Source organism: Diceros bicornis, chromosome 23, assembly GCF_020826845.1.
Source record: "Diceros bicornis minor isolate mBicDic1 chromosome 23, mDicBic1.mat.cur, whole genome shotgun sequence".
Taxonomy (NCBI): domain Eukaryota; kingdom Metazoa; phylum Chordata; class Mammalia; order Perissodactyla; family Rhinocerotidae; genus Diceros; species Diceros bicornis.
The window spans coordinates 14,115,745-14,143,042 of record NC_080762.1 but is presented as its reverse complement, the minus strand read 5'-3'; the positions used below and the strand labels follow the sequence as shown (position 1 = coordinate 14,143,042).

Below are 27,298 nucleotides of genomic sequence, written 5' to 3'. Positions count from 1 at the left end.
GTGGGGACAAGGCGCAGGCTAAACTTGGGGCTCGGGATATTTGAACGCCACGGAAACTGCCGTCCCACCCCGAGGAGTGAGGGAGAGAGGAGCGGAGTGCGTGCGCGAGCTGAGTGAGCGCTTACGTCGCAGCGAGCTCTGTGCTGGGATAATTAGAGAGGAGTTGGGCTGCGCCGAGTCCTCTTTTAGCAGCGGCAGCCGGAGCCGCAGCCGCAGCCGCAGCAGCCCGGAGGGGCGCGCCTGACTCCCGCCGCCCGGGCGCGCAGGGGGACAGGCCCGCGCCCCGCGGCAGCCGCGCCGTCGCGCCCACGGCCCCGGCGGCTCCGGGCGCACAAAGGCGGCGGCCGCCCGCGTGGCCTTCGCGTCCAGGCGTTCGAATCCCGCTCCCTCCCTTCTCCTCTCCCGAAGGCGAGCATGGCAGGGCCGGGCGAGGACCTGGGACAGCGGTGGCCCTAGCTCTGCACCCCCACCCCTCCTGCTGGGAGAAGCAGCGGGCTGCTCGCGGACGATGTGGCCAGGGCTGCTCCCCAGTGCGTCTTCCGCCCGGTTCCCCGCTGCCGCCCCTCTTCTCTGCTCGCTCCATCCCACCGGGAGGAGTTGATGCTGCTGTCGCCGCCGACGCCGCGGAAGCCGCGGCTGATGGATGCCGGGGAGTGCCGCATTGCTTAGCGTCCCCGCCTCCGGGTGTGCTGGTAGGAGCCGGCTGCTCTTTCTTCTCTCTCGCTTTGGGGTTTTATAGAAAAGGTAGAGACATCTTAATTTTATTCTCCACTCCTCTTCTCCACCCCCCATTTGAAATGTACATTCCCGGGGAGACCCCTCCTTCCCCCAGCAGCAAGTCCGTTGAAATAAAGGGCTAGAGGAAGGCAGAAGTTGGGGTGGGGGTGGGGGGAGCCCACGCTGGTGCCAACGCCACCAAAAACCCTTCTGGTACCTTATGAGATCACGGTGTATCTAGGAGGGGAGGAGGGAAGGTGCGCTATCTGCAGAGTCTCCACCTAACTGGATCATAATCATTTTAAATAAGACCCCACAAATGTCTTTTAAAAATAGCATCTTTGAATAAGCAGAAGGAGAAATGAGCTCCTTCCCCACCCCACCCCCCCTTTCTCTCTCTCTCCCTCTCTTTTTTTTTCCCCCTCTGGCAAAGACACCCTCTCCCCGCCCTGGAGCTCAGCGCTGAAGAGCCACCTTATTATTAATCAGAATTCCCATCGTTATCCCTGGCAGGCGCATCCTTCAGTGGGGACCGCAGAAGCATCACAGAGCTGGGGCTGAGATGTGCGTGGGGGTTGTTTTTGTTACATCTTGGAAGAGAAGAGGACGGTACCAAGATCAGCACCAACCGTGCTGGGTGCGATTAGGGGTGTTTTGTTAGGAGAAAGGACCAGAAGAGGAGTGCCGGGCCCGCCGAAGGTCTACATCTCTTTAAAGGAAAAGGAAGAGGGAACAGAAGTGGGGCATTGTTTGTAGGGGGTGGAGAAAGAAGTTTATATCCCCCACAGAAAAGCTGTGGGAAAGCAGGAGCAACAGGGTAGTTGATTGAACACCAAGACAAATAATTTCCTGTAAAGAAGAGGAAGCAGGCAGCTGCGAGGTCTGGAGGCTAGAGGGTGGTGGTGGCAAGGGCCAGGTTTGCTGTGGGACTGTCAGCCAGAGGAAGGGAAGGCTTGGGAACAAACAGAACAATGACTCATTTACAAGCTGGTCTCTCTCCTGAGACCCTGGAGAAAGCTCGCCTGGAGCTCAACGAGAACCCGGACACACTGCACCAGGACATTCAGGAGGTGAGGGATATGGTCATCACCAGGCCGGACATTGGCTTTCTGCGCACAGATGACGCCTTCATCTTACGATTCTTGCGGGCCAGGAAGTTTCATCACTTTGAGGCCTTCCGCCTCCTGGCCCAATACTTTGAGTACCGGCAGCAGAACCTGGACATGTTCAAAAGCTTCAAGGCCACTGACCCTGGCATCAAGCAGGCGCTGAAGGATGGCTTCCCTGGGGGCCTGGCCAATCTGGACCACTATGGCAGGAAGATTCTAGTGCTCTTTGCTGCCAACTGGGATCAGAGCAGGTAAATCCTCAATCCAAACTTGTACAAGGGATTTTTTTACTCTCCCATTTTCCAGAATTTATCCTGAGTAGTGTCATAGTTTTACAGCTTTGATGTTTTTATTTATTTGGCTGGGGAAAAAGAGAAGCTGGAACTGAAAAATGGGTTTTTGGTGGGTGCCCTGGGGGATGGGAGGAAGGCTTTTATTTTTATCTTTGAAACTCTTCCTTCACCAGTACCCAGTTTCTACTGCAGCGTTAAGTGATTCCTGAACCATTTTATTGTGCCACAATCTCAATCATTCAACTTCTAAATAAAGCCGCTAAATTTCTCACCTTCTGAATAAGTTTACTGTTCTATGGAGAAATGAGGATGAGAATGGAGACAACTTTTCCTCCTTCCTCTTTAAGAAATTCTTAAACTAGATTCTTCATCATCATCATCACTATCATCATCATTATTACCATCATCATCTCTCTCAGTACTGAGGTTTTATTTTTTAAGAATGCCTGGCATTCAACCAAGATCAAATATTTTTATAGCTTGGGTACTTTTCTGCTTGGTGATGTGTAGCAAGAAGGAATAATATGATGAGTGTCACTTCAAGGAAAAGGAAGAGTTGTACCCTCTGTCGCTGAGAATGCCTACCGACACTGAAAATACAGGCTGAGTGGTGTGCTTGTTCTACACCTGTCACTAATCTAAAGAATATGTTTCCTGTCTGATGTGATTTTTCATCTTTTGGAAGGAAGTGGAAAATGTTCAGATATGTCAGCTAGTGGGCTTTTTGAGCTCTCTTGCTTTTTAATGGGAGAGAAATATTCTTATTTCATCTACATTATAATAGGAGAATGCAGAGGGTGACTCTCTACTTCCTCAATCGGAATTATTTTCTCAGACTGAAAGATATAAGAAATTATAAAAGGCTCCTGTGTAGGGTAGTTTCAATTAAGTTCAAAGTTAAATATATTTCATGGAGCTTAAAAATGTTACAAGAACTATGAATCATAAGAAGCCGGTTGTTAAAATATTGGTGTATTTTTAGTTCTGTGAATGGTGACTTTTGATGCATCTGGTTAGGTTAAACCATCTCTGCAAGAATTGTAAAAGACTTTTACAGTTAGTGAGAAATCTTATAGATCTTGTAGATCTATATGTCTAGATAGGCTTCTCAGAGTCTTGGGATCTTAAAATGTAAATTAATATTTTCACCAGGTTTTTACCCTTTAATTGGTCGCCTTTTCCCTGTACTTCTAGGTTGAGAACTACTCTGATTATTTTTTAGGTAAATATAAAGACAAGCTACTACCTGAAGAATCATAAAGCTAAGACACTCACAGAGAGAGTCAGCCATTGAGGGGGATGGAGTTCCGTTACCTACCTTGGTTAGTTGTAGAAATCTTACTGTACTTTTTATCAAGTAGCAAAGTATAAAGGACCATGAAATACCGTCCTGTGACCACAATTTCTCTTTAAAAAGTTTTTTTTTATTGGAGAAGTACATTGTAGGATCATACAAACCAATTATTATGTATACCATAATTGAAAAATTAATTCAAGAAAGTACCTAATATTCCATATGTCAATTAGCTTGGAATTTTGTTTGTTGAGCTACAGTGAAATGAGAGCTGTGGAAATTTTATGCTTAAACATGTCTCCAAGTCTGTTAAAGATACCATTAGGGAAGCAGATTGCATTCAGAGAGACTTACATATATGTCAGACCTATTTTCATTTATTTCTATAAGTGAACTAATATTCACACTGATTTATAAACCTAATTAAGGTGGAAGTCACTTATAGTTCTCATGTATATGGGAAGTGGGTTATTCCAGATTTACTAAAGAAACTATGTTGTAGTTGTCTATCTCATGCTTTCATATAAAGGATGAGTTACTAGCAATCAAAATCTATCCCTCTGGAAATCTACAATGGGAGGGGGTTTATTAATTGGTATATAGAATTATTTTTATTAAATCTACACAAAATATTAAATATTAAAATTTTGTACATGTGAAATTAAAAATGAGAAGCTATTTCCTATAAAAATACCCTATCAGGACCTATAGACTAATAATTGTGAATTCTATTTCGATGGTTGGAAATGAACAGGTATAATCAAGAAGTTAGAGTATATCAAGGTCAAAAGGTATACAGTTATTTAGAGCTTGTTAAAAATTCAGTTGAGTTTTCTCCTCCTTTATTTCTTAAAAAAAGTCATTCTTTCCTTCTCTCCTCTGTCCCCCCATCCCAGATGTACATAGACTCAACAATAAGGACTAGTGGGTTAACAGGTCTGTCCTCTTAGCATCCTCTGTAAACCTTTATCATTGGGACGTGGGCATAAGAACTGCCCTGAAACCTGCAAGACAGCTGCCTTTCTGGCAGTACCAGGGTGTCACCAGCCCTTCTCCTACCTTTGGCCTGAATCCCCTTTCTTCTTCCGCTCTGCAGAATCAAGTCTTATCGGATTTGACTCCTACAAAAGTCTCTACCACATTCCCTAGATGTTTAACTTACTGTTGCTCTGTTAGGTAGATATGCCACATGCCAAATGCTCTTGCTCCTCAAGCCTCCCCTGTTTTGTGAATCAGGTGTTCTCACCTTCCTGCTCTGATCCTCCAGTCCAAACAGCCTGGGTCTCTGGAGAATACCACATCTGAACATAATTCTGACCACCTTCCTTGAGTTGGTCAGTGAATTACCTGTCTTTCAACAACTTTTCAAAAAGTAACATTGTTTTAAAGAAATAAAATAATATTCTTTTAAAGACACAATGGGTGGGAATGTCCAGGATTACATAAGGAAATTCTAGAAATGTGGTAGAAGAAAGCAAGTTATTTCTAACTTCCCAATGGGAAAAGCAACATTTTTTAAATGAAGTTTGAAAAACTTTCTAAAAACCTCTGAAATAATTGATCTGTATAACAAAAACATGATTAAGCCTTACATTATTATATCTATAATAGCACGTGAACTAGAGTTAACACTCAATAAATATTGGAGTTGAATTGAGATATTTATTTTTTAAAAGAATGAATTCCAATTAGGAAGTTATCTGATATATACTTTCTCTTGTATTAAATTTGTAGGACAGTTTTCTGTGCTCCTCAGGAGACTGGAAACAGTAAATGTGTGTGAGATGGTGACTATAAATAAAATAGTCTCTTTCTACTGCAGTGTAGTGCAGGTCAGTTTCAGGTTATTGCAAAGCAATGGACCATTTCCAAAGCCTGTACAAGAGACACAGAATCTTCAGGAAGACAAAGCTAAAATAATAATATTTACAGCGTACCTACCTTCTAATAAATCTAAAAAACAATAATTGAAATACTGAAATGCTAAAATGACTTTCAGTATGGTCTGTGGTTTTTTTTTAAAAAAAGAATAGAACAAGCTCAGATGACTTATTACATTTATTGAACAGGCTGTACCTTGGAAAAGATTCAAACAATTTTATCTCCTTTCTTTCAGATTGTCTAGCATAATTTCTGAAAACAAAAGTAAATTCCACAAAATTAAAAACAACTGGATTGTTACGCCACATCACTAGGATGCAGTAGCCTTCTGTGCATTACCTGCTGCATTTCTTTCGTGAGTGATAGTCCCCTGCTTAGGACTCAGCAGATACCTTCAAATTATCCATCTGATTTCAGCAACAGTGTGAGGATAATGTACCATCAAGCTAGAAGAAATAACACTACCTTAAGAAAAGGAAGTTTGGAATGAAAGTAGATCATGGTCTAGACCTTAGGGCATGAGAGCAATATCTGAGAAGTTGACATCCACTGGCACATAATCATTGGGAATATTCATTCGTAAATTGTGTCACCTGAAACAGAATGATGACATGCATTCTGATAGCTGCCTGTAATTTGTCAGTCGGCTTGCAAGTAGTATTTTACCTTATGAAGCTTATAAAGTAGTGCTCTATACTTTAGTACAGCAAGCAACCGTTTATCTGGAATCTGAGTAATAACCATTAGAAAACAGTTAAATACAGCTAAACTCAAGTGGTTCTTAATATACTGACAATTCAGAAAGTACAGACCATCTTGCACTACGTTTGGCTTGTTGTAATGGACGTTGATAATCATTTACAGCACTGAACCTCTGGAAAGGTTCTGTAGAAGACTGACCGGTCAGACATTGCTGTGATCCTCTAACTTAGCCTGGCATTTTCCTAAAAGACATATTGTTGTCAGTTTGCTTCTATTGTGTGGCTTTTTCATTAAAAAGAAAATATTAAGCAAATGATCAGCTATTTGCAGTTTCAGATTGAATCATGATTATGCTCCCATTTATTAAAATAATGTGACCAATCTCCAGATTGGAAGAAGGTTATGATGATTGAGTAAAATTTTAAAAATAGCCATAGACTATACAGATCTGCTTTAATCCCAGCCACAAAGATTTACTCTTCTCTGGAAGTATACTAAAATAAAGTAAGATAAAACAAAATAAAATAAAAATGACTAGGAACAGATTAAAACAGTCAAGGACAATTAACTAGATAATTAGGGAGAAAAACTCATACTCAGTAATCTTAAAAACAAAAACAAACCAAAAAAAGGAGGCTTAATTTTTTTGGCCTGATTTTTCAAGTCTTCTTGTCTCAGTTTATTAAAATATTTCTCAACTTTTTTCTTCACAGTGTTATATATCATGGCAGAGTCAGGAATCCTTACCTTCAAAGTCCTGGAGGAATTATTGTGCCCTGTTATGGGTGGATTTTGAGTTTAAGTCAAAACTAGATATGGTAGGTGTGGATTCCGTGGGGTTTCTGTCCCAGCAGAGCTTCAGTATTACTTCCTTCTAGGGGGGCTATTTTAATAAATATTCTGGAAACTGCAGCTTATTCCAAACTAGGCCTTTGGTTCATACCGTGGAAAATGGGAGAGAAAAAAATTGTTCTGAGAAATGTTAGTGGCATATTGGAACAAATCTGAAAAAGTAGGACAGTCTCTAAAAACTGGGGCAATTATGCAGTAGTTAGTGAAATAATCCTGAAATAACAGTGAAGACCAAGAGTGCCAACCTTCAGTAGGATGTTGATGGAGTCTGGCCTGAACCAGGCTCTGTTCATATTTCAAATATTCAACTTTAAACAAAGTTAAAGAGAAGCAAAGGATTTGAGGTCACTACAGTGCACTGAAAGGATGCCTCAAAAGAAATGTTTAAAGATATTTTAAATCATGAGCCAACAGTTAGTAAATTAATAAGTTATCCTTAGTGAATTAATACATTTCCTCCATTCTAGGGAAAAGATTGAGCTCTTTTACATCACAGAGGGCAGGTACATATATTTCGTTAACATAATAAGTAGCACTATTGACGTGAGGGAAAAGATGTCCCTTATAACATTAAATAACAAACTGGGTGAATAGTACTCAGTTCAAATCACTTTTTTTAAAGTACACTTTAAAGTACATACGTTGATATTTAGTAGCTGCTAGGGGCAAATAAAGACACGTAGTATGTTCTTTATACCATCAAGAAATATACAACCTCCCTGGGAAGCAAAAACATGAAAAGCTATTAAATAACTACTAGAGACATTGTAAGTTCTGATTGAGGGTACTGTTTGCCAGTGCTGGAAGTTCAGGGCAGAGGTGCAGCTGTGGGCTATTCGGTGTTGTATAGAGAGAGCATTGCCTACTTCATTAACGGAATTCAGCCGTCTGTCGTTCCATTTTAAATAATTAATTAATTACTTCAGTCATTCAAAACACTTTTATAGCATGTATTATATGCCAGACATTCTTTTAAGCACTTCACACACATTAACTTATTAAATCTTTATCACAATCATCCAGGGCAGGTCCGGTTATCCACATTTTGCAGGTGATGAAACGGAAGCACAGAGCGAGTGGTTAAGTATTTCACCCATGACCACACAACTAGTAAGTGAGTTGGTCAAACTTTTTTTTTGTGTGTATAGACAGTTACTAACATAAATATAGGGAAAAATAATTAAACATAATTATATCAAAAAAGCAAGCTCTGATAATTAAAAGAATTCCATCTACGATTTAGAAAATCTTGATTAAACATCAGAATATAGATAATTAAAAACAGAAAGTTAAGTTGATAGAATAAATCTTCTGAAGGCAAAGACTGTTAAGCAGACACTTGCTTAGAGTTTTCTGCCCTGAAAAGAAGAATTGCCTTTCTGATATGGTTATATTTTCCAGCACAATTCTGTTTTGTTTTGTTTATTTTATTTTGGTGGCAGTAGGTGCACCTTTTTTTTTTTTTACAAAGAAAGACATTTTTCCTCTACATGTTTCATTTCCAATGATTCTCTTGTTCTCACTCACTCACATTCCCACAGCACTAAAATTACAGCAAGGCTCAGACAACTAATCATCTGGGCTCAGGGATACAAGCCAGACAGATGACTGTTTCGGAGTTCATATTTTCTCCAGGGTTTGTAGACCTTGCCTCTTCCAATCTCAACTCTTATGCATGTCTTGTTGCTTTTCCTGCACTAAAGCCCCTGTTGGGGCCAGGCTGGAGCATGCCCTCATACCTGGCATGGAGCCATGTTGGTATTGATTTCCTGTTCTATCTTGTGACACACATTAGGCCACTGAGACATGAAAAAGCAGAACAGCTATTCATCAAAGTCTGTTCTAGGTATAAGGCACCACAGGGAGTGGAGAGAACTGTGGTGTCCGAGAGACCCAGCTTCTCATCTAGGCTCCCTGCTTTACTCCCCTGGTGATTCTGGGCTAACTGTTTAAATTCTCTGAGACCCTGTATCTTCGACTCTAAAATTCTCATCCCTCCTCTGTGTCCTCATCTCCAAAATAATAGGAAAGAAGCCAGCACAGAGACTTTGGGCTTGTTTTGGGATTAAGATAATGCATTTGAAATTGCTTTGGAGATCTAAATGATTACACAGATAGAGGTATCATTATTATGACCACTCAGTAATATAAAACACCTACATATGTTCATCAACTTTAGCACTAACGATACCCTGAGGCATTAGTAAAGGTAGTTGTCTTCTTCTTCGTCTCTCCCCCTAGCACCTTTCTAACAGAAAGTGTTTCAGACATTAGAAAACGTGGTTTAATGAAAACTGAGGCGCAGGGGCCATCTTAATGAAGAATTTAATAATGGCTGATTGATTTAGTGACAGAGGGAGATTGCCTGCTGTTGTGCTGCTCAACGTGATGCCAAGATGCCAATTTTTCCCTGTCAGGCTGAAAGAAAGGGTTGGACGGTAGGAAGGAAATGACCTGTTTGTGATTTCAGTTGCTCTTCGTACTGAATGTAAGTTGTGGGAGAGGATGAGATGCTGTGAACCCCAGGAGAGAAGCACAGGCCAGGTGACCCCCCAAATCCTTGCCTGGCCAGAGGCAGGAGAAGAAGCTTCCTGCTCTTGATTGCACAGGTAGTAAATAAGAGATATGGGTTTCAAAGTCTTCTCCATATGGTTTTTACAAATTATAGCAGCTCTGATTTCTTTCAAGAGCAATGGTCTAGATAGTCTGGTGTCCCAGTTGTGAAATTCCTTACTAGTGTTGTTATTTATTCTTACTACATGGTATGCATCATCCTCTCCAAGTTGATTTCAGATTCAGGCTTTACTTAATGCTATTTTGGGAAGCACAAGCAGGAGTCGAGAGCTGCATTAATGTGCTAGTTTGTTATTTATGGCTTTCTTCCAACATACAAGGGAAGAATAGCAATGGTGGTGCTCCTGCAATTGGGACGTAAACCCCAAACACAGACATGTGGGATACTTTGTAGTGACCTCTAATTTGTAGATTATAACAGTTATAAATAATTTCAAAGAGAAGAATGAAGATAGGATTCCTGAAGTTATAAAGGTCACAAAATGGTCCATCTCTTTGGAAGATATTTTACAGACTTTGGCAAGATCTCGTGTAATAATGTTCAGCTTAGGAATAGCCCACTGAGCTGCTAATGGTAGTAATGTGACATGTTTGACAACAGAGGACTACAGTGTCAAGAGTGGTTATGACCTCCCCTTCGAATGCCGTTAGCTAGGATGTTTTTATGTTTCTTTTCATAAACTTATACGTTAATATGATTTATATAAAGATCATTTAATTCTCTTCTTAGAGCAAGATATTAAATAAAAAACTTGGTGAGATTTACTCTTGAAAACTTGGCAAACCTTTTTTTCTTCATTGTTGATCCTGGGATTTGCTGTATTTTATTCTTTTTGGAATAATGATATGTATATAAATTTTTCTCGATTTCGACACAGTTTTGGAAAGCCATACTTAAAGTGTGTTACTTATAACAAGTTGCCTCTTATTTTCAGCCCCTTACTGGTACCATGATTTATTCTTAGTATGTATAATGCATCTTCAAAGCTGATTTCAGATTCAAGTTTTACTTAATGCTATTTTAGTATTAATGCTGTTTGGTATTCTTATAGGTAACGTAAGGATGAGCATAATGAGAGGAATGTTCTAAGTTGGACTTTTCTAATTTTTAATTTTCTTTACCATGATATTATTATGAATTTCAAAAATTAAAATGAATATTTTTTGAGGGGGAGTCTAAATTTTAACCAGAGATACAGCCTTCCTGCTCCAACTTGCCAGTCTATGTAGGTTTATAGGCTTTTGGTCATAACACTGTATTAGGCCATTATATTTAAAAAGGAGGGGCCAGCCCCGTGGCTTAGCGGTTAAGTGTGGGCGCTCTGCTACTGGCGGCCCAGGTTCGGATCCCAGGCGCGCACCAACGCACTGCTTCTCTGGCCATGCTGAGGCTGTGTCCCACATACAGCAACTAGAAGGTTGTGCACTATGACATACAACTATTTACTGGGGCTTTGGGGAAAAAAAGAGGGAGGGTTGGCAATAGATGTTAGCTCAGAGCCAGTCTTCCTCAGCAAAAAGAGGAGGATTAGCATGGATGTTAGCTCAGGGCTGATCTTCCTCACAAAAAAAAAAAAAAAAAGAAGATGGGCCAACCATGAAGTGACAGATAAAGATATTCAGTCATACATATAGCACAGATTTAAAGACAAAAAAGTATTAGAGCTCTACAAAAAGTTTTATTATCTTCTTAAAAGATCTTATGTATTCAGGAATTATTTTGGGATGCCATATTCTTAGATCTATAAATAGCCTGTATATGTGCCAGAAACGTAAAAAATAATCTCTTCATCCTTGCCTTTTACAATAGTAATAAGCTCTCTAAGCTTATTAAGTTTTTAATAAGTTTTTATTTAAATCATTAAATTAAATCATTAAGTTTTTAAGTAAAATGTACACATATGCTTCAGTTCTGATTATATCCTGCCTAGTACACTATATCTATGGTTACCATTACAACGAGAAGTATGGTATGTGTGTATTCCAACCATCATTAACTGAACACCTGCCGTATGCCTAGCATTATGCAAATGTTTTCACCTAAATCCTGTCTTCGATTTCCCTTCCTGCCCCCCCACCCCCACCCCCACCCCCACCCCCACCACTACCGGTGAGATATAGTGAGATAATCATAGGTACTTCCATTTTTTCATATAAGGAAGTTGAGCCTCGGAATTATAAATCAATGACATGTCCAGGGCTGCACAGCTAATGAGGGACAGGGCAGAGAGTCCATCTTGAAGTCTTCTCACACTGTGCCCTAGGCTTGAGTAATTCTGGGATCGTAAAGAGATTCTCTTCAAACTGCTGATTTTACAGATGAGGAAATGGGGCCCAGAGAAAGTGAGAAATTGCCTGAAGTTTCACTGTTAATTATTCCTTCCTTTCTAAACTACTATGTTTTCTCCGTTCGCCTCCAAATGTTTTTAGAAGTAAAAATAGAACTACTCCCTCATATGTACTCACTGTCTCTGTCTCTCTGGTGGGCCCGTCACTTCTGCTAAATGCCAGTGCTTTCTACTCTGCATCCACCACCCTCCCCATCCTACTCCACTGAGGTCGAGATTTCTTTCTCTAGCTTTTCCTGGACATCTCCATCTGAATGTCTGAGGAGACAAAAACTGAAAACGCAGGCTGCTCAAAAGTTGAAATTGTTAAGATCTTCTACAAATTTGCTGATTCTTCTTAAAATGCTGGATTCCCTACTTAGAATAATTATCTCATTTTCCTCTCAGCTCTGACTGCTTTATCTCCTTCACTTCCTTGAACTTAGGATCTCTGTGCTTTTGACTGCAAAATTTTCGACCTTGACCTTTCTCCTGAGTTTAGGATCGACTTTTTTAAATGTTTACTTGACATCTCTTTCTGGGTGTACTACAGGTTTTTAAAATTAATTCCAAACTCTACATTTCCAGCCATCCTCAACTGTATCCTCCTTTTGCGTTATTGATTTTGATTAAGGATTTTACCATTGACTCAGGCTCTGAAGCTAGAATCTGTCATCCTTTACTCCTTCCTCAATCTTAGTCCCCACATCGAATTAAGTATCAAATTTTAAGAAGTTTAGCTCTGAAATACTTTTCAGATTTGGCTTCTCATCTTCGTTCGTTTTTCCACTGCCTTCACCGAGGCAGTGTCTTAACCTACAATTAGTGTCTTTGCACTCGTCTAGTCCATTTTATAGGAATGTAAAGAGCATTTATTGGGTTTCTATATTGTGCCAGGCACTGTGCAAAGGAGCAAGTAGAAAAAGATAAAGACTCACCCTCTGAATTTGGATGGCCTGTGTTGTAATAGGTAAATTTTCCCTTTTGTTTTCATTTATCTCACTTTCTTTCCGTATGTCTCACATTTTCTTCTTTCTTTTATTTTTATAATACAAACTCAATATAAGTAATTAAAATCTGTTGACACTTTTAACCAGAGCTGTTCACGTATAGTGTTTTTGCTTATTGATGAGACTCCTTCAAATCTTGTTCTCAAACTTTTAAAAAATGAAGGTTTGAAATGTCAGCATTGCTGAGAGCATTCCTGAGCTATTTAAAAGTACCACTCCTAGTTTTTAGGGTAATTGAAATGAGCTTTTAGAAAATCATGGGGACGCCTAGAGGTAAAGGAAATGGTTGTAAAATATGAAACAAACTGTATTATTTTCAAAAGCGTAGTTTGTTTTGGTAGAGTAGGTACATGTTAAATTCTAATATGTCTTCTGTGTGTGTGTAAAATAAACCTCCTCTTAAAAAAAGGTTTTTAAGAAAAATCATCTCCTTAAGACTCCTGAGGTTTTTTAAAGGGAATTTTTAGTGCTAAAAACTGTCTACAGTTTCTACAAAAGTGGTTGTCAGATTTAATGCAGTACTTTTCTGTTGCTGACAGGTACACACTGGTGGATATTTTGCGCGCCATCTTACTTTCTTTAGAAGCCATGATTGAAGATCCTGAGCTTCAAGTGAATGGATTTGTTTTGATCATAGACTGGAGTAACTTCACCTTCAAGCAAGCCTCTAAACTTACCCCAAGCATGCTGCGATTGGCTATTGAAGGCCTCCAGGTAAAGATTTACAAATGACCCAGTTTTTATCTCCCATGTTTGACTTCTCTTATGTAATGTGTTAGGATAACAAATATCTTACTTAAAGAATAATAAAAACAAAAATTTTTAATAACTTTAAAACACATACACTAAAACACTAACTAAACAATTATGATTATGGAAGAAAGGACGAAGGATGTGGGTCTTTCAACAGACGGGAGTTAGTGACATAAGCCCTCACTATGTCTAAACATAAATATGGGTGATGATCTGAGGTTTTTATCTTAATAATCAGAACAAGCAACAACTTTTGGATTTTAATTATTAGCTATTTAGGCTTGTTTTTGTCTTTCTGTCTTTTTCTGTGTATGTTAGATAATTAGTTAAATGTTTGCTTCATTATTCTATTTAACCTGGTGAATTTGGGATATGATGGGCAATATCTTTGTGTTGCCTAAAAAACTGTTGGAAAGTCAATCAGAATGTTTTTTGGTCTCTAACGTACAGAATCACTGTTTTGAATTACTTCTCTAGACTTAATTGGGGTTTTTGGTGTTCTTTTACTTTTTTTTTTTTTTTTTTGGTGGAACGGCTGTCACATGGAATTTATATAGGAATGGTGCATCTTCCAGTGAAGGACATTTAACGGGCTGGGAAAATCTACCACTTAGGGGCATGTCGTGAACCTACTATTGACAATTTTTTTTTAACTTTTAGAGTGTCCTTCTTCTGCTCTCTCTCTACTTTGCTTCATGCTTCTTTGTATACAATGTTTATGTAATAAATTTAAAAATTTTAAAAACATTTGCGAATTAACTCTTGAATGATGTTATTCAATGTTTATTCTCTGTATATTCAACATGCGTTTTAGAACTCTGCATGTCAGTGGTTAATTTTTATAACTTTTACCACTGAAAATATCACTTTTTAAAAAATAACTAATTCTATCTTTGTCATTCCTTAGGCCGGGCTGTTAGACTTTTTTTTTAAGTTGAATAGCCAAATTATCCAGATCTCTACTCCATAGGAATTTCTGACTTGTCTAGAGGCACCTAAATTGATGGCTGATGACCCCCTAAAAATGGGCCACTTCTCCAGACAGCAGGACATCTTAACCAAATTGAATTCACACTTTGGGTTTTGCCTCTGGAATGAATAAGACACGCTGATCCTTTTTCCCTGCACAGGTTTTTCCTGATGCAGCTTTCCTGACTTGTTCTTGGTGAGTCAGCCTTGCTCCTGTCTTATCTTGAACAACACCTTTTTTAACTCCATAGAGATGGTTAATAAGGGTTGGGAGAGGGCACAAGATAACACATTTTGGAAATGTGTATATCATGTAGAATCAGTCCTACTTCTGCCCTATTGCCAGCAGTGTATAAAGTGTTCTTCACTTTGTAAAGAAAATTGGTTACCACCAACCATGTTAGTTAACACAGAATAGCACCTTAGCCTTTTATACTTAGTATCTCTATTTAACTGTGTTTTCTCTTTGCAGTAGGGGTAGGCTAGGACTTTAGCTGCATGAAGGACTGGAGAACTCATATTATTCTTAAGAAATTAAAAAAAAACTACCTCAAGGATTAACTCAGTATCTTGCTATTTGCCATCTTACACATTTTATGGAGACATTGAGTAGTAATGTGATAAGTCATTGCAGGAAAAAAAATGACAACTTGGACACATTTGGGAGCTTCCCTATTAGCCATGGCCACTCTCAGAACTTCTTTAAGTGCTAAGTGTCAGCACAACAGGAGCAACAGTCAGATTAAACCTCTGTGCTTGTGTCAGAGAGGGAAATGATCCCCCGCCCTGCAGGCTCCTGTGCTGGCTGCATGAGGGAACTTCTTATCTGTAGTCCCCATAAATGTCTCAGTCCCCTTTCCTTTCTCCCAGGACCCAGACTGAGTAAGCAGGGTCAACTCCTTCTGGTTGCCAATTGGGAAGCCACTTAACAGAAGGGAACTCTTCCTGAGAAAAAAATTGACATGTTACTAACCTTGAAACTCAATTTTTTTCTTCAGTTCAAATTGATTTTTTAAATGCTCTTTATCTGTGTCTGTGTCTGTGTCTGTCTATGTCTATATCTAAAAACAATGTTAATTCTGAAAAGGAATATAAGATGTGCTAAAAATCTTCCATTGTGATATGCATGATTTCATATTTAGTCTTATATTGAAGTAACATTTTCTGACTTCTCTAATCAAGTCTCTGTTTTACTTTGCATTTACTATGTGAGAAATATTATTGTGCATTAATATGTGTTTCATGAAGAGCATGAATAAACTTTTTTTGAGGTTAACATAAGACCATAAGATGTTTGATGTAAAGATATGTACACAATTCTAGGTCACTAAACACAACCACCACCATCACCAAGACCACCAGCACCACCACAATAATAAACCCCCTCCAATTAACCAAGTCAGGGAAATTAAGAGGTGAGAATATTTTTAATAACTCAGTGATAATTTATATCATGCCAATTCTGCTATAATATGTTACTTTTATTTGGGCAACATAAAAAAATTTCTAGGGAGTTGGATCAAAAATAAGAAAGGCTACCAATGGGTCTAGTGCCAGAGAAGAAATATACTTTAATGATGTATATTGTTAATGGGATGTAACTGTGTTTTGAGGAGGCCCCATCTCTCTTCCTCTTGAGGTGACTGTATAACCTGTCTAACTGTACACACCAAACTCCTTTTTCCTCAAGCAAGAGAGTATTTTGAGTGACCTGGCTAGAGATAGCACCTGATTCCTTGGATAAAGACACATAGATCATTGCTATAAGATGCACTCATGATCACAGTACAAGGTCGAGAGAGAGACAATGGTGGAAGAGTGGAAATAGAATGGGTTTTAGAGGGAGACAGACCTGGATTTGGATGACAACCCTGCTACATATCAAATACTTGGGCAAATTACTTTACTTGTTTGAATCTCAGTCTATTCATTCATACTAATTTTAAAAGATTATGTTAGAAATGATACATCTTGCACCTAGCAGGTGATATCAATAATCAAAGTAATTGATGTGGATAAGCTCATTTTTCAAGTGCCATATTTTTCCTGCACGTGTACTGGTTTTCTCACAATTCAGTGACTACCCAGACTATTGATTGACTTTGGGAATCTGAATAATATTATATTTTGCTTTTAGTGCTAAGATTGTAGATACACAGATTGCGTTTTTTTTACATCACTTTGCTTAGTCGTTAAATAGCATCTAGATATATTCATGTTAGATGCCAAATAAAATCTTTTTTCATGTTGGAAGCCAAACAAAAAATGAGGTTGTTTCACCTGGTGGAAATTGCTCTTTGTTTTTTTGGGAGAAGCTCCAGGCACAATTGAAAAGGTGGTGATTGTGAAGACATTTTTGACCTTGAGGGATGAGCAAGAGTTTGCTAAATGACAAGAACAGAAAGAGCATTTTGGGCGGGGAAACTTTGGGGAGGTGCTTTGAGCAAACAAATTACTATATGGTGTGGAAAGTAGGTGATAAATCTGTTATGATATGGCTAGAGTGACAAGTGAATTGAGATGAATGACCAGAGATGAGCCAGGAAAGGCAGGCTGAGACCTGGCTTTATGGGATGAAGGATGGCATGCTGTGTGGTTTGGCCTGTGTTCTGCAGACATGGGGAGGTTTGGGACAAGAAAGTGACCTGGTCACTCCTCTGGTTTGGAAAGATCTCCTGGGTAGAAGAATGGACTTAGATCAAAGAAGGGAGGAGTCATATCTAGAGAATCCCCAAACTACCCTGGAGGTAATTCTATTGATCCCATTTAGTAGGACAGAAATGAAACTTCAGGGAGTTTAAGACACTTATCCAAATTTTCTCAACTGACATCAAGGCTTGACTCTAGGTTGTCTGATTCCAAAGACCAATGTCTTTCTTGAATCTTGTTGTTTCTATTGTCTCAAGGCTGTGCCTAAGAAAAAGTGGGTAGGCTCAGATTAGGGTAACTTCCTTCTCCTACCCCACAATCTTCACATTTTAATACAGGTGAAATTTGTTTATTGGGATAGACAGTACAATTCTAACTAAAGAAATCACAAATGGCTGACCTGTGGCCTTGCACTTTTTTTGACACCAAGTGGCAGAACCATTTTCTTCTTCCCAGTGGGTAACATCCTTGAATGTCTGCCAGCCTCCCAGTTCCCTGTGATGGAGGCCAAGGGAAAGACACTTTTCTGATAGCCAAAGAGAACTTTTATCCACACAACCACAAATTGGTAAGCCACTCATGATATTGGTCCAAGGCAATTCTATATACTTTCCCTGTGCAGAATCTTCAAGCATATTTTTCTTTATTTTCTAGGTAACATGGGTTTATAACATTATGTAAATTTCAGGTGTACATCATTATATTTTGATTTTTGTCTGGACTACATCATGTTCAATACCCAAACATTTTTTTTTAAAGAAAGGCATCAAATATTTTTACCAACACAGTGTAGTTCCTTGATAGATAAGAGCCAATATCAGATATTTTTGTGGAAACATAGTATTCAGACTTCATTGGAAAGAAAAGAGAAAGAGAAAATTGTCTTGCTACTTACAAGAAGTTAATCGATTAGGGTAGTCATGGTAACAGGAAACATCTTAGAAGATCAATACAAGATTAAGTGGATGTGACTTGCAGACTCTAAGATATCTGCCTGGGAAGCCAATTAAAGCATGAAATGTTTGGAAATACCTGGAACAGCTTAGAATGTTTGAATTTACAAGGAAGTTTTGTGCTTTTAACATGTTTTTTTTTTTTTGGTTGCTGTTGCTCTATTTTTATTTTTTTCTTATAAAATATTACCATTCTTAAAACTCTTTAGGAATGAAAAACTCAAACTCTGTTATGAATCCAGAATCAATTTGTGAATTTTTTTCAACTGATCCTAACCCTACCTGTGTTGTTCATTGCACTTTGAATGTATTTATCTGTTGGTCCCCTTTAGCACTGTCCTGCTGTGCCTCTGTGCTTTTGCTTTCACAATTTCACAGGAATCCCCAAACTCCATCTGCTGAAAAGTACATAATGTAGTCAAGATGTGGCTTGTTGGCAAGGGGTTTGGCTGTAACAAGGAAGTGAATAGCTCTTTGAATTGCTACGTTAAGACTCAGACGTAGGGACATCGCAAAGTGCCTAAATCAGTGCGAGATATTGTAAGAGCCCTTAAAAAATAGGACTTGTGAAGAATATGTCATCCATTCACAGTACTCAATGCTGGCCCTTTCTTTTGGCTCAAGGGTCCAGTGTTACAAGCAGCCACAGATCTGCTTGCTCTGAGGGCTCAGGTCATTCATGTGGAGGGCAGAAAGTGCTGTCACTACAAATGCTGGCTCTGACGGTTTGGAAGCCTGGTCCTACCTAGGGATTCTTGCCAAAACCAGAGGACATGCTAATGAGTTGGAACATCACTGTCCAAGGCTAGTGAGTGAGGAGCTCCAGTAACTTCATTCTAACATTAGCTTACTCAGTCCTCCAAATCCTACCGCGATTTCTGGTGGCTTTGAACTTGCACGTGTGTGTGTGTGTGTATGATGGTTAAAAAGGATCTGAATGGGATGTTGAGTAAATTAGGGATTTGTAATAAGACAAAAGGACTTTGCTTTGCCACGGTATTCTTTGTGATGGTTCTTAACCTGCCAATAGTTTTCAGGCTTATAATGCTTCAAACAATAGCAGAAACCTCTTGCATACAAGCTACCTTGAGAACTTAAGGCAGCATCATGGTGCATTGACGGGAGGGGGCTGAAACAATGCCTGTCTTTTTGAAAATGAAAAAGCAGACTCATAAACTGTATTCATTCAGACAGCTTGGAGGTGGGAGCGCTTATTTCCACATTTTGTATGCACAGGGAGAACCATATTGAGAAACAGTGACAAGGGCAGTGTGTAAAAAAAGTGACATTTTGTTCATCACATGCATAGCTGTCGGAGCTAAGTGTGCTTTCTTTTAGTTGTTACTTAACCCAAAACAAAAGGAGTGAAAACCCTAAAGTTGCTTTATTTCATGGTGAGAGAATGTGGTGGTTTGCCTGAGAGGTTTAGTCTCCAGAAGTAGAACGTTGGAAGTCTTTTAAAAGCTGACAATAGGCTATATATAATATTCAGTTCAGCAAGCAGGTTAAGGATTATATAACCTTTTGACAGTGGGCTGGGTTAATTCTGCGTGTGTGTGTGTGTGTATGTATGTACACACATATATACATATATATGTATGTGTGTATATATATATACACATGCACAACACATATATGTACATATATACAGATATATGTATATATATCACTATTTTTTTCTTGCATTGAAATTGCTGTTTATTTCCTTTGATTAGCAGCTAAATCTGTTTAAAATATTTAATTGTAGGGAGTAGGTGTCAACTTTGACAAAAAATGAAGAGATGAGTGCCCTAGAGTTACTTTACACATACTTACTGAATTAGAGCATATCAGTAATGATTTATAAAATTTAATACTTCTAGACTTTCAAGCACTGAAAAAGAGGCTAGTTATCATTTTGCTTCAAATAGCCAAATAATTGAAGCAACAAAAGGGAAAGAAGAAAATAATCTTTTGGTCTGAGTCATTGAGATAATGATAAATGAATAGAAAATTATCTATAATGAAAAACTGAATAAACCATATGAGCTATTCTACATGTCACTTTATTGGCTATTTTAGACATGTCCTTGACTAGAGAACAAAAAAGATGAGCACGTGCAAGTTCTCTCTATTCTTTTTGGTTGCAATGTAAATGCATCTTTTTTTTTTTTTTTTTTTGTGAGGAAGATCAGCCCTGAGCTAACTTCCGTGCCAATCCTCCTCGTTTTTTGTTGAGGAAGACTGGACCTGAGCTAACATCCGGCCGATCTTCCTCTACTTTATGTGGGACGCTGCCACAGCATGGCCTGACAAGCGGTGCGTCGGTCCGTGCTCAGGATCTGAACCTGGGCCGCCAGCAGCAGAGCTTGCGCACTTAACTGCTATGACCCAGGACTGGCCCTTGTAAATGCATCTTGATATATCCTTCTCTCCCAGCGGAACTTCATTTTTTCACTCTTTTTAGATCAAAACTGCAAAATGTGAACATCTGTTTATCCTTTTTAAAAATTAGTTTTGATACAGTGGAATACTATTCAACCTTAAAAAAGAAGGAAATTCTACCAATTACTGCAATATGGGTGAAACCTGGAAAACATTAGGCTAAGAGAAGTAAGCCAAGCACAAAAAGACAAATACAGCATGATCTCACTTATATATGGAATCTAAAAAAGCTGAACTCATAGTGACAGGGAGTAGAATGGTGCTTACCAGGGGCTAGGAGGTGAGGGAAGTGGGAAGGTACTGGTCAAAGGGTATATATACATTTTCAGTTATAAGATGAATAAGTTGTAGAGACCTAATGTACAGCATGGTGACTATAGTTAATAACATATTGTATATTTGAAATTTTCTAAGAGAGTAGATTTCAAGTGTTCTTATAACACACACACACACACACTCACACACACACAGGTAACAGTGTGAGGTGATAGATATGTTAATTAGCTTGATAGTTGTAGTCATTTACAATGTACATGTATACCAAAACATTATACTGTGCACGTTAAATATATACAATTTTTACTTGTCAACCATATCTTAATAAAGCTGGAAAAAAATTAATTTAGGACCCTGATGCCATCAGATTTTCCTATAGATGTTGATAAAATTGACATGCTTATCTTTCAAATGTATAGTCATTTCACCTTCATAAATGTAACCTCATGGACATCTAAATCCAAATCTTTTGAAATCTCAAATTAAAGTATCATTTTTTTGTTTTCCTAAAATTTAAAATTCTGGTACCATATTGTCAGAATCTTGGAAATGAGTGATTCTTCTGTCTCATCCATGGGTAACATGCTTGTTATATTCTCTTAAAATTGATCTGGATATTAAAATGCTCTTTATCTTTCATTGTAACTATTCTGAGCATCTGTTTTAATGGGCTTAGTTTTCTTCACATCTGCAGTTGGGGAAGTCACAACAAATTCATAAAGGGAATGCCTCCTTGGATTTATCCTGGGCTACTATTTGGTGCATAATTAATAACAGTGTGTTTCTATGGCTTAAAGTCAATTGCATTTTGAAAGGCTCTAATCAGTTGGAATTTTAAGACGTGGGTGAGTGTGAGGTGGTTACACAGGTAATGATAGCTGCTGTAACAAACAAACCAAAATGTGTACCTTGGCTCAACCATCTCGCCATGAAATCTAATAGGATGCTTTTGATCAGAAGATGGTGCTTCTCCTATTGAGTCAGTGACCCGCGTTCCTTCCACCTTGTTGCCCTGCTGTTTTCTCCATGTGGTTTCCAAGGTTATTTTGCTCAATTCCTTTCCATTTCTCTATACAGTAAAAAAGCATGGAGGATCATATATGCCATACTGTTTTGAGCCAGACCTGAAAGCAGTGCACATTGCTTCCTTTTGTATTCTATTGTCCAGAACTCAGTCAAGTGGACACTCATAACTACAAAGGAGACAAAGAAATGTAGTCCGTGAACCTAGGAAGAAGAGAAATGGTGGATATTTTGTACTCTCTTTTACAAAACTGATTCCCTAAAATATCTTCGATGATTCTTCAATCACCTCTTTATAGGGTGCTTTGCTGATGTCTCTGAAAGGAAGAGGTGATAATTAGACAGTGTTTCAAGGAAGTTTAATTGCTACAGTCAGGCACAAAGGAATAAATACATCTTTCCTACAATTCATTCTATATACTGACTGCAATCTCTGTATCTGACTGGTTTTGCCTAGGTAGGGGGGCTGGCAATTTCTGTGTACCTGGGTCACTATAGCTCTGTCCCTGTAACAAAGATAACACAGCTGTGATTCAATCAATTCAGCTCCCACAAATTACTCTGACTCTCCCAAGATGAGCATTTCCAAACATCCTGAATTTAAAAGGAGAAAAAGATAAATCATTTTTCTCTGGTCTTAAGACTGTGTCCAGGACAACTATAGTGATGTTGTAGTTGCTTTGTCTTGAAGTTAGAAATCTTCTGAATTTGGGATTTAATTTTCATAAAATGACAATAAGACATTTTTTGTATGAGATAGCCTAACTTGAGAAACTCCCAGAAAAAAATATTAGCTGCTAAAATACTGAAAGGATTTCACTATGAAGTCTTGTTGCATGGACTTAGAGAATAGAATCACTGTCAAGCTTTAGGATGTAGAGTCTACAGACATCTCCATATTGTTGATATTTATCAAGTGCTTTAAAATCAGTTGGAGTTTTACTTGTTGTTTAGTCATAGAGTGAAAACATGCAAAAGTCAATATAATTTTAGTCAGTACAGGAATTAATAAATAAAAGTTACATCATCAGTGCCTGTTTTTCGGTCATATTGTGTAGTATAAGGAATTCACTTTGCTCTTGAAGATATTCTGGGAACTCCTCTCTTTACTTCATGTTATTGTTTTTACCTCCTGTTTATTAAGTCTGTATTAGAACTACTATCCTAGAAATTTAAAAATTTTACCCTTGTATTATATTAGCTGTTTCTTGGGATTCATTTTCTCAAGTCTTTGAATTCTTTCCTCTTTTCTTTTTTGTTTTGTTCTGATAGACTCAATCTTAATTTTTTTTTCACCTGAGAGAGTACAAAGGAGGTAAAATTGCTGAGTATTTGTGTTCTCTAAAATGAGTTTATTCAGTTTTCATATTTGGTTGATAGTTTTGCTAGATATAGAGATATGAGTTCAGAGTAATTTTCTCTGTGTACTTTGCAATAATTATTTCACAGTTGTTAGGCATCCATTCTTTCGTTTGTTTGTTTTTTTTCCTGAGGAAGATTAGCCCTGAGCTAACATCTGCTGCCAATCTTCCTCTTTTTGCTCTTTCTGTATGTGAGCCTCCGCCACAGCATAACCACTGACAGACGAGTGGTGAAGGTTTGTGCCCAGGAACCCAACCTGGGCTGCCAAAGTAGAGCACGCTGAACTTAACCACTAGGCCACTGAGGCTGGCCCAAGCAACCATTGTTTTTGATAAAGAAGCCTTGCTTCAGAAAAATTCTTGTTTCTTTGTAGGTACCTGCACTTTCTCTGTAAAAGATTTTAGGATCTTTCTACATCTTTGACATTTACAATCATGCATCTGGGAATAGATATTTACTTTACATTTTTGTTTGGAGATCATTGTAGATTCATGTGCAGTTGTAGGAAATAATACAGAGAGATCTCACATATGTTTCCCTCCATGGTAACATCTTGTAAAACTATTGTACAATCTCACAACCAGGATATTAACATTGATATAACAGGGATGATGGTCCTGGCTGCCCATTCATCCTTCTCTGATACCATACTGGTGGGGGAGAGGGGGTGCCTCATTACAGCCTGGAAAAAGTACACCTCTAGGCTCCCCTCTCATCCTTTGTTGGTGTGGGTGGGAATGAAGTCGCATGTTTTTCTTTGTTTTCCTATAGTTTTTGGCTATAGTGGAGTAATTATTATCTAAAAGTTTTGTATGTTAGTAGAATGCACCTTTTCTGGTCCTTTCTCTAGTGAGAGTGAGAGCAAGCTTTTGTTATGGCTCTTTGGTCTGTGCCCATTGGAATTCCCAATTGCCAGTTTCTTGAGCTCTAAATCTGGGATATATGAGGCAAAATCAAACCTAGGGAACTCACTACCATGTCATTCTTTGTGTCACAAGGTCCCTAGCTGGTCTGCCTTCTCTTCAACTTTCAGAGTCTTCTTATGTTTGTTTTTGACATAATGCCCAGGTTTTTTAGTTATTCTTAATGGGAAGAATAGGAAAAGTATGACTATTCCATCTTCCTGGAAGTGGAAGTCAGGGCCACATGTATTTTTTGTCTTCCAAAGTTTTATCGAATATCTGACTTAATACTGTTACTCTACCTCATTTAGTTTTCAATGCTGTTGTAAATTTATTATAGTTTGTACTGCTTATTGTCATTAAATTTGTGGAGGGAAGTGAGGAAATTATGCTTATTCTGGCTGCCTTATTGACTTAGAAGTTCTTTAACACCTTAAAGGCAATCATTATCTAGTTTATGATCACAGGATGATAGAAATTAAGGTCATGAGCCATCATTTTTACCTTAACGTAAAGGCCTAGGAGAGAAATTATTATTCTCCTATGTGGTAATAGTTTTTTTGTCATTATTATATTCTTTAACCTATATTCCCAGAGATATTTTTTTCTGATGTGAAATATGAAATACATTTATTTTCAAAAAATCAAAATTCCAAGGTGTATACTCATAATTCTTGGCAAATCATATAGACAGACCTGAGCTAAGACTCTAAAGCTTATTAAACCAGCTTTATTTGCAACTGGGTAGTGATTCAGGCACATAGGCAACTTTACCACCTGATTTCAAAAGAAGATTTCAGAGACATGCCTCTGGTCAGCCAATTATTGTCATAAGATGGCTAAGGAAAGCACATTCTACCCCACGTAGGACAATTGTGTGTTGCTACTGAGCTAGTAAACAAACTACATTTAGTGGTAACTGAGGCTTGCTGTTTCAACATGGGGTAGATGATCAGCCTCATAGTGGGTTACTGCTATATACTAAACTTAGAGACGTAGTTTAGTCAGTGAAATGAGAGTAAAAGCGCTCTGCTGTAAATCATACAAGGCTGTTTTCCTAGTTTCATAAGTATTTAGACCTTGAGAAAGCCTTAACTCGAAGAAACACTACAGTGGCTTGATAGAAACCATCAAAGGAGGTCTAGGCTGAAATGAGCAGCACCATGGAGAGCTCCCAGAGCATCCCTTCTATGGTTTGTCTTTTCTACCTTGCAGTTCTGGTTTTCTCTAGTCATCACGGCCTCTAAAGTGAGCCCTTCTACCTCTTAGAATAGGTTACCATCCCTGCAGAAGTAGAGGTTTCTTACATTACCCCTGAGTCTCATAGTTTATATGTTTGAGTCAATGCTACATTTTTTACATGGCCTAAAGTTCTCCTTTTAAGACTTCTTTTCCTCCATTATTTAGCTTCTGTTTTGGGAATTGTTTACTGGAAGCTCATGTATGGACATTGGAATTAAAATTATACGTCCTCTTTCCTTTACTCTTGGAGGCTTCCCATAATGTATTTGTAACATAATTTTACAAACACAGAACATGCTTAAGTTGGATATAGGGTGAGAGAAGGGACACTGATTTGTGTTTCGTCATGGGACCATGTAAGGAAGAAAGAGATTGTTTACTTCATTCCAGAAAACTGCTGGGAAATCATGGTTTGATTATCTGCTTTCTTCATAAAGATTTGTTTGGAGAAGAATTATATGAGATATAGTTAAAAGCAAAATTGTCTCTCCTCTTAACAACTGCTAGAATAGGTCAAACTTTAGAATCAAGCATTTCTGGGCTTAAATCTGGTCTCTGCCACATCCAGATTTCAATTTTAGATGGACTACGTAACTGATCCTGGTTTCTGTTATTGCACATAAAAAAAATGGGATTAATGCCTTCCACCTGGTGTTGTTTGGAGGATTGAACGAGATAACATGTATAAAAGAGATTGGCATGATACCTTGTCAGAGAAGACATTTGGTTAAAGTCAATCCTGCCCATGCACTTTTCCTTGCCTGGTAATCAAGAAGAGAATCTAAGTCAATTTATGTAACATGAAGATTACTCTTTCAGACTGAAATTTTATTGTTATATAATGTAATTAATCAGTCTAACTTGGCAGGTCGTACAAAACTCACCAGCTGAAGTTATGTAGGAAGAAATCATCCTCTTCCTTTTCTGCAAATGGTGCACCTTTTTAAAAGCTGTAGGTAATTTTTTCTTAGAAGTTTATAGTCCCGGCCTTTGTTCTTCCAGGTTGTAAGATAATAATTAAATATGATTATAACAAGTATTGGTGCTTTATAACAACTGGGACTCATTGATTTATTCCTAGGATGTAAGACTCTTGGGATTTTAACTCTTGGGAATATCACAAATATTTTCTGTTGAAACCACATTAAGAGACTTGTATTGACACGATTAGTATACATATCCCTCCTCACTGTTCTCAACTAGATGATGAGCTCCTCAGTGGCAAGAACAACATTCACTTCAGCTAAGCAACTCACCAGGTGGCTGGCAAGGTGGATCATGTCACTGGTTCTGGGGGGACTAAAGACATATTGTAGAACTACAATTCTTAAGACTTTCACCTGTGGTGAAATAGGATGGGATACTTTTGGGAAAGCTAACACCAGAGGGTTTAATATTTCAGGTATTTGAGAGATTCAGGGGAAGTAGTAATTGAAAGGACTATGGGGAAGAGAGCTGATATATTAGAGAAAGCCAGTGAAAGGACTTACTAAGTAATGGGCATGATAGAATTCAGAAATAATACTAGCAAAGTAGTGGCATTTAAATATCAGAAGTATGTTGGGTGCAATTATTATAATGAATGACAAGGTTGGAGTGGCAACCATAAGGGCCTGGCCCTCAGGAAGCTATGGATTTGGTTATTAAAAAATGTGTTCCTATGGGAAAGATAAATGGGAAGACAATAAGTATTGCTTAAAATATTCAACCAAAAGAAATGAAAAGGAATGCAGGCAGCTATTCCAATAAAAATTTAGAATATCATGCCTAGTTTCTTCATCTGAGCCAGTTCTCAGACTCAGAATCCATGAACTGAAGGAGAATAGAGTTCTCCATGAAAAAGGATCCTGCACCACCAAGTTGTTTCTATGATGGAAGATCTTTCAATTGTTAGGAGTAATGTTTGCAAAGAGTTTGTAATAATATGGGCAATGGTTATGTATGATGTTAAGTGAAATATGTGTGATAGAAATGAATATAAAATAT

The 27,298-nt window shown here is 38.3% G+C and overlaps 1 protein-coding gene across 2 annotated transcripts in view; it reads left to right on the top strand.

Moving 5' to 3' along the window:
* The first annotated feature begins 345 nt into the window (after nucleotides 1–345).
* The window catches only part of CLVS2 (clavesin 2), a 65,799-nt gene continuing 38,846 nt past the window's right edge, over nucleotides 346–27,298 (top strand). The window contains exons 1-3 of one of the 2 annotated variants that reach the window (XM_058566831.1): nucleotides 346–692; nucleotides 1,231–2,077; nucleotides 13,299–13,473. In XM_058566831.1, the coding sequence (XP_058422814.1) occupies nucleotides 1,689–2,077; nucleotides 13,299–13,473 (564 nt within the window). In that variant the 5' untranslated portion in view covers nucleotides 346–692; nucleotides 1,231–1,688. Of the gene's footprint in view, nucleotides 745–1,230; nucleotides 2,078–13,298; nucleotides 13,474–27,298 lie in introns of both variants that reach the window. The other variant, XM_058566832.1, reaches the window with a different exon arrangement.